Source organism: Triticum aestivum, chromosome 4B, assembly GCF_018294505.1.
Source record: "Triticum aestivum cultivar Chinese Spring chromosome 4B, IWGSC CS RefSeq v2.1, whole genome shotgun sequence".
NCBI lineage: Eukaryota > Viridiplantae > Streptophyta > Magnoliopsida > Poales > Poaceae > Triticum > Triticum aestivum.
The window spans coordinates 29,592,261-29,600,060 of record NC_057804.1 but is presented as its reverse complement, the minus strand read 5'-3'; the positions used below and the strand labels follow the sequence as shown (position 1 = coordinate 29,600,060).

At 41.7% G+C, this 7,800-nt stretch overlaps 1 protein-coding gene across 1 annotated transcript; it reads left to right on the top strand.

Moving 5' to 3' along the window:
- The first annotated feature begins 6 nt into the window (after positions 1-6).
- On the top strand, positions 7-3,632 carry LOC123090781 (denticleless protein homolog). Its single transcript, XM_044512120.1, has 16 exons — positions 7-232; positions 315-423; positions 556-620; positions 729-767; positions 876-972; positions 1,064-1,160; positions 1,271-1,337; positions 1,417-1,493; positions 1,663-1,741; positions 1,827-1,909; positions 2,002-2,086; positions 2,185-2,253; positions 2,340-2,407; positions 2,492-2,540; positions 2,740-3,196; positions 3,288-3,632. The coding sequence occupies exons 1-15, from the start codon at positions 32-34 to the stop codon at positions 3,121-3,123; spliced, it is 1,569 nt and encodes a 522-aa protein (XP_044368055.1). The 5' UTR covers positions 7-31; the 3' UTR covers positions 3,124-3,196; positions 3,288-3,632.
- Positions 3,633-7,800: the final 4,168 nt, after the last annotated feature.

The window sequence follows — 7,800 nt, the reverse complement described above, 5'->3', positions numbered from 1 at the left end:
CCCTTTCGCTCCCCCCGCCTCCATCTCCCCGATGGCGATGCGGCCGCCGTCCTTCTTCGGCGGCCTCCGGGCGCGGGAGCTCAGCGGCGGCAGGGGCTCCGCCCGCGCCTCCGCGGCGCGGCTGCCCTACCTCTCCGACCTCTCCTCCGACCCCGGCGACCGCGGCTGCGGCGTCATCTCCGTCGAGCACTCCGGCGACCCCGCCATCCCTTTCGCCGTCTCCTTCTGCAAGGTTCGTGTAATCTTGTTTCAGTTAGATTTGGCGAGGCCGACGGCGACGGCGCGCTGATCCGCCCCCTCCTTCCTCCCTCCAGGTCCCGCAGATCTCTCGCCTCCTGGCGGTTGCCGACGAGGATGGGTATGTCGCCATCTACGACACCCGCCGCCGCCTCCCCTCCAGATCCTCCTCCATAGAGAAGTCAGGTTAGCTTCGGTGCCCCCTTGTGATTTACCACTAGCAGCGTGCCGGCTGCCTGCCTGACATTTTGGACATTTTGTGCTAAAATTGGATGGCTGCTGCCATTAGCCCCAATCTGAAATCTTGCTCCTTTGTAGCTGAAACGAGGCTGTCCGATTGGGTTGCTCACAACAATGCCATCTTTGACGTGTGCTGGATCAAGGTAACCGCATTTGCCTGCAACATGCGACATCTGTTTTCTCTGTCTCTCAGCAGTGTATTTTTGTGTGTCTCTGGCAAAGTTAACCGCTGAATTATGTCATTTATATAGGAGGGATCCCAATTACTGACTGCATCAGGCGACCAAACTGTGAGTACAGCATGATCAATCAATTCATCTAATTTCTCATAACACCAACTATCATTCGTCTGATTTTGTGTGTGCATAATCTCACTGTAATTGCTTTTACTGTACCAGGTAAAGATATGGAGCGTGGAGAATAAGAAGTGCCTTGGTGTGCTATCAGGGCACACTGGAAGTGTCAAGTCACTGTCATGCCATTCTTCAAATCCTGGTCAGTTGTATATCTGAACCTGTTTAACTTAGCTTGGGACACGCCTGCATTAGCTGGTGACTCGAATTCAAGTCGGTTATTGTCTATGCAGATCTTGTTGTTTCTGGTTCAAGAGACGGTTCTTTTGCACTTTGGGATCTAAGATGTGACCCCAAAACCCCAAATGGCCATGGTGAAGCATGCCTCATGTATGTTATCTAATGGCCGCTGCAATCTAAATGCTCCTTTTAACCGCATTCATCAAATATCCGTAGCAATATATCATCTTTCACTGAATTCAGCTGTTTTTACATGTTAGGTCTTCTGCTGTTGTCAAAGAAGCGCACAGTCCCACGCGAAGGAATCGGACAAGGTCTCGAGCAAAGGTATTGAATCTACATAGAATCCTTTTGCTGGTGAGTGTACACCCCCTTTGGTTCATTTGCTGATAATGGTCATATTTAGGGAGCTTCGACGAGCATCACATCAGTTCTTTATCTGAAAGATGATATCTCCATTGCTACTTCTGGTGCTGCAGACAAGTAAGGCATTGACCCATCCAATTTATACTGCACTTACTACATAAGTTCATATAGTTTACATCACTGATTATGCATGCCAGCGGCATGTTTCAATTATGACCGCACCACTTCTAACACAATGCACCTCTGTTGTAGTTTGATTTTATCTAACTCACAAAATTTATTACAGCGTTGTGAAACTTTGGGATACACGGAACCTTAAAGCGCCTGTCTCCAACAAAACCTCTCAGTCAACAGCACAACCTTTGGTAAGCAAGCAGCTCTCAATTGCAAAAGAACACATTTGTAGTTCAGTTTCAACTTTCAAGGCTAACAGGGAGTCCTTTCATTCAGAAAGAGGGGGTGACACATGGGATCTCTTGCTTGTCTCAAGACTCATATGGTGCGTATATTGCTGCGTCATGCATGGATCACAGGTGAGAATAATATTTGACCACTACACAGAACTGCAAAAAACTGATGTCACTGGAGGGAATTGCTTCTGACTTCATATGCTTTCCACTTTCAGGATCTATCTGTATAGTACTCTCCACATGGACAAGGGTCCAATAAAGACTTACACTGGCAGCAAAATTGAGTCTTTCTTTGTCAAGGTGAGTGGCCAACTGGTTTAGCCTTCTCTCTTCCAGCTGCATATTCTTGGTTTCTTTCATGTGTTTTATTTAACACCTGCTTTGGTGCTTGAATGCAGTCTGCTATTAGTCCTGATGGGACTCATATTCTAGGCGGTTCGAGCAATGGCAATGTTTACTTGTGGCAGGTATTTGTTGCATTCCTATTGCCTCTTCTTTTACATTTCATACATTGTATTCATGTTAAATTGCTAATTCCTTTTCACTTATGTAGGTGGATCAGCCTGAAAATGGGCCTATAGTTCTGAAAGGCCATGAGGGTGAAGTCACTTCAGTTGACTGGTATGATCTATCCAGAATGGCTACTTCTTAATGTCTTACTGTTACCATAGTGCTCATGTTGCAATGCCAATTTCGCAATTTCAGGTGCTCTTTGGAGGTTGGAAAGATAGTATCATCATCTGATGATTCCACGGTGAGTCTTGTTAAAAGTTTACAAGTTTCATCTTAATGTTGCCTTGTCAAACACTACAACAAAATGAACCCAGTCATCTCACCATGATCAGGGGCATCTATAATATTTGTTGTCATCTAATCTACAAATGAAAAGAACAAGAGTTTGGTAGGAAGTTTAAACTGCTGCTGACAGCCTGACACTTTGTTCTGTGCATCAGGTTCGTGTATGGAACACCAAGAAAATAGACTGCACCAACATAAGTTCCCCTACAGTCATCCGTAAGAGGGTAACTGCTCCAAACATTGACTGCCCAAGATCGGCTAGCCATGAGCGAGCGACTAGTTCAAGAGATGTAGCAGCCTGCACCAGTGCTGGCAATGAATTGCCAGCCGGTTCACACTCACCCCTCCGGCCCAGAGTACTGGAGTTTGGCACGCCTGAGTCTGTGAAAAAGAGAGCCTTTTCGGTATTTCGGGAGGAGGCCTTGGATACTAGGAGCAGCCCAGGGGCTCAACTGAGCAGTCCCTCTTCGGTCCTGAACCCACCGCCTTCTCTGAAAAGGAAAACTATCCGGGACTACTTTGGCAGCAGCACATCATGAAGTCAAAACTTTCTGACAAATAAGAGTGTCATGGATTCTTCTGAGCTGCCCTGAGGAGCTTTCTTAACTTATGGTGAGAATCTTGTTTTTCTGCGAGAACTTACTCTGCTGATAATTGACAGTTGGGCATGCTAACTCATTGCTCCCATTTTTCTCCTACTCAGGCCAAGCTTGTTCAGAGGTGACGGGGCCTGCAACTTTTGGAAAATCCCTGTCTTGCTGATCTGGTCATATGCTGATGATTGACCTGATGAAGTGCCGTTGTACATGATATATATTGTTAAAACCATCTGCCTTTTCTCTTTGTATTATTTCCTCATCGAGCTCTTTAGGTTGTGACTCGAGGAAATCTTGTTATTAGTAACAAAATTAAAGAGATCTCTGTGAGATTTCCCTAGTGCATTGTTAGTAATTAAAGATTGATCTAGCAGAACTTTCTGATGTTGACAATTGTCTCTTGGAACATGAGAGTAAAGGAATTTGGACTTGTGGTTGGTTCCTGGCTATAACACCTTCCATGAGTTCTGTGCTGTGCATAGCAATGGCATATCTTGTTTGCCTTTAGGCTGACCAATGTTGGTTGGCTTATAAAATGATCCATGGCCATGGTGAATAATGGAGAATATTTTGGCATGGCTGGAAATGTTGTTTAGTTGTTTGAATTAAATGCATGGAACTTGCAATGTTTCAACGCCTCTGTAGCTTGCAAAATAATATATTGGTCTGGACTTATGGTCAATAGTTGAAACTCTGGACACTTTGACCTGCCCTTACCATCAACAATCCTTTGCTAAAAAATCTTAGAAATTAGATTGAGTACTTCACTGCTACTAGCTACTAGCTAATGCCCATATTTTTCTAACGGATCACAATCATATTGTTTGAACATAGGCCTGATTTGGTTATGCATCTTTCCATGCCTGATCAAGCTCTGACCTAGCCCATGCGGCGCCTATGGTCGGTGCACACAGTTTGTTCATGCTTCCAGGCAAATGCCCATGTCACATCAACATCCCTTGTATTACTACCTAATAACTAAATTTCATAGTTCATTTATACGTAAACATATTTAGTTTAGAAAACACAGTTGCAAGAAACCTTTAGCTATGTTCTAAGAAAAAAAGAAACCTCCAGCAATATTCCTTTAGCAAGGGCATGTCATATACATTGTGCTGTTTAAAGACACACTCCTAATTACAACGAAGTCTGAAAAAATACTACAACACAATCGAATCTGAATAAAGAAGAAAGCACACCAGCAAGAAATCTGCTGCGCCCTCCTAAAGGGATCAAAAGCTGTTTCATGGGTAACACAAGTTTTCTATGAGGGTGGCATCGCAACAAGATTTAGCATGGTGTTTTGAATTTTGAACCCTGGTTGGAAGGGAATCGAGGGAGGCAATGAGGATATACGACATGATCGTGAGCCTGATGCGCTCCTTGGTAGCTGGCTTGATGCCTTGTGCTCGTGTTTATATGGCCATTCTCTCACTTGGAATATTATTGGGGGAAGAGACATCCCATAGAGCTGTACAAACTCGAAGTTTCGGGTGAGTTTGAGGGATCTTAAAAGGCCAGAACAGTGCCGAGAGAAAGGGAGTTTCGAGGTGTCTTTATCGTTGACTTGAACCACTAGTCGAGCACTTATATCGTCAAAAGAAGGGGATTCTCTAGGCGGCCTTCTCTTTTATCCAAGCCACTAATCAAGATGCTTTTCTCGTTGCTTCTCCTAACATAAGAGTAGGTCATGCTCCACAATGCAACTAGATTGATTTAAGAAACATTTATATGTCAACTTTGTAGATACCCTCTAATTTCACACCGTATATACTTATCTTAGATACCCGAATATGCATTTTGGACCTTACGCTCCACCGAGCCCTTTTCCTTTTCTTTGAAAAACCACCCCATATTTTAATTAAGAAAATATCATACTACCGTTCATTACATAATTTGTCAAGCGGGAGGGAACACTCCCAACTAATAACCCATCAGTCTAGAGTTTACACAAAAAATTGCAAGTTTCATGTGAAACTCTGTTGTCGTCCTATGTCTCCGATTTAATCTTCACAGATCCCGCTTTTTTTTTGGGAAAATAATCAAAATACATTTTAGAAGTTTCAATTTTTTGTTGGAAAATAACATCCCACATGGTTATAGAGATGTATTATACATATGTGTAATATTTTATTTGTAAATAATTTAACACGTGATTTTAAAAAATACATAGTTTTGGAAAGAACAAACAAAACATCTCTTCATAAAAATTGATGAAAGTAAAATTTCAGAATATGAACAAAAATATATTTTTTATTTTTTATAGCTCACACTTTTTTTGAAAAAAGATCTCCGGTCTATTAATAATATGTTAAAACAATACAAAAATTCTCAAAAGTAAAAACAAAATACAACCAGGTACTTGAACCAACTAGTGACAACAACAATCAGCGGAGCAAGCCAAATGTGTGCCATCTCATGGCCTTGCTTCCTCATATCTCCGGCTAGTATGGTGCCTGTTAGATGCATATCAATTGGGCCCTGAAATGCAAGGGTTTTGTAGTACACGAACAAATTTCCCTCGGTTAAGAATCAAAGTATCAATCTGTGATTTTTTTTGCAACAACCAATGATCACTACATGCACTCAACTAAAACTCTTCTATTGGTCTCCAACTTAGACAAATGAGATTGTCATTTTCCTTAGCTTTGCTAGCTACAAGGATTAATGTACAATGTGGTAATAATTTTGTAAGCGATGAAAGTAAAATTTCAAAATATGAAAGAACAGAAAATAAAGTGACCGAGATTGTGATTATGAGGAATAAATAATCGGGATCCATACCTTTGCTACTAGCATCTCTTCAGAAAAGCACATAGATGTGGTGAACGAATTACAGTTGCATATCAATTGAATATTTAAATTACAATGCTCATGTTTAATCATACATGTCATGATTGCATATAGGCATGACGTCCATCTATCCATAGGACGTTATCCAACTGCATCTATAGCTAATACTTTACCTAAGAATGCTATCCAACATGCATACCTAAATATTAAGAAAAGAGCATTGCATTAAACAAAGTGAGATAATGTAGAGTGTATTGTCTTTACCTCAAGTTCATCATCGAGGCAACTAGAAAGTTACCTTTTTATTCTTAGTGGTAGCAACAAAATACAACCTTCTTTTTTAGCCATCGAGATAGATCACTTATAAGGATAGATCCAACTAGCATACACAATTCCCTCTTGAATACCATTCATCTAATCATGACTATGGAATAATAATAGATCGGCTATCATATATGTTCATCAATCATGCAACAAAGAACCAAAACAAAACCAGATAAAAATCCATATATAATCCGTTCATTAAGTGACAGTTCAACACACCGAAACAAACACACCGACAATTACATCAGATGAATCATAATCATGTAGGACACTCATGTGATCTTTCTATTGAAGAACAGGGGTGAGATGATGCCACATAGCTAATGTTATGGACCCATAATCCAAGGAGTACAACTCACACATGGTCATCAGGGTAGCAAGGTTGATGAAGATAGCTCCGTCAACAAATTCACCCTCTGACAGAGTATCAGAAAATACCTCCATATTGAATCACCTTGAAACGCGTGGTGGCGGCGGCAGAAAAATTTCACAATAAATATTTTTAGGTATATAAAAGGCGTAGGGTCTGAGAGGCGTGCCCTAGGGGGCGACACGGCCCCTTAGAGTGGTCCAGGCCCAGACTATGCCGACCCACCACATGTGGCCTATAGGGCTCCCCGAGTGGCACCTTTGCCTTGTAGTGTATTCCCAGCTTCAATCTTCACGGCGTATTTTTATTTTATTGTCTTGGTCTCAAAAAAAGTGTTTTTGTGCAAAGTAAAAAGCAGAAGTGTAACCGACAATTGGCACTGGATTAATAAATTAGTATAATAAAATTGTGTAAAGTGTCAAAACTATGTAATAATGATATAAAAGTAGCATGAACATAACAAAAACTATATATACATTTGAGAGTATCAACATCCTCAAGCTTAATCTTACTGTCCTCGAGTAGGTAAATGATAATTTTTTTTTATTGTGAATGTGATATGTCCATTTTGTATCATGTTTTTCTACTATTATTTATTGTGTTTTGGGTCATTATTTCACTTTATGATGCAATTCTAATGCATTTTCTCTCTTAATTTGCAAGATTTATATGAAGAGGGGAATTGCTGGCAGCTGTAATTCTGGACCTGAAAAAGTTACAACAGAGATAGCTATTCTTCGGAGCTCCAGATGATCTGAAAATTTACGAAGAATCATTTTGAGATTAATAAGAAATACTGGAAGAAGAATCAACTAGGAGGGCCCCACTAGTGCCTAGGGCGCGTCACCCAGGCTTGTGGGCCCACCAGCAGGCCTCCATGGCCCCCTTCTCCTATATGATGCCATTTGCCCTAGAAAAAAAATCAAGTGAAGACTTTCGGGACGAAGCGCCGCCGTCTCGAGCCGGAACCTAGGCAGGAATATTTTTGCTCTTCGGCGGAGCGATTCCGCCGGGATACTTCCCTCCGGGAGGGGGAAATCGAAGCCATCGACATCATCAACACTCCTTCGTCGTGGGAGGACCAATCTTCATCAACATCTTCACCAGCATCATCTCATCTCAAACCGTAGTTC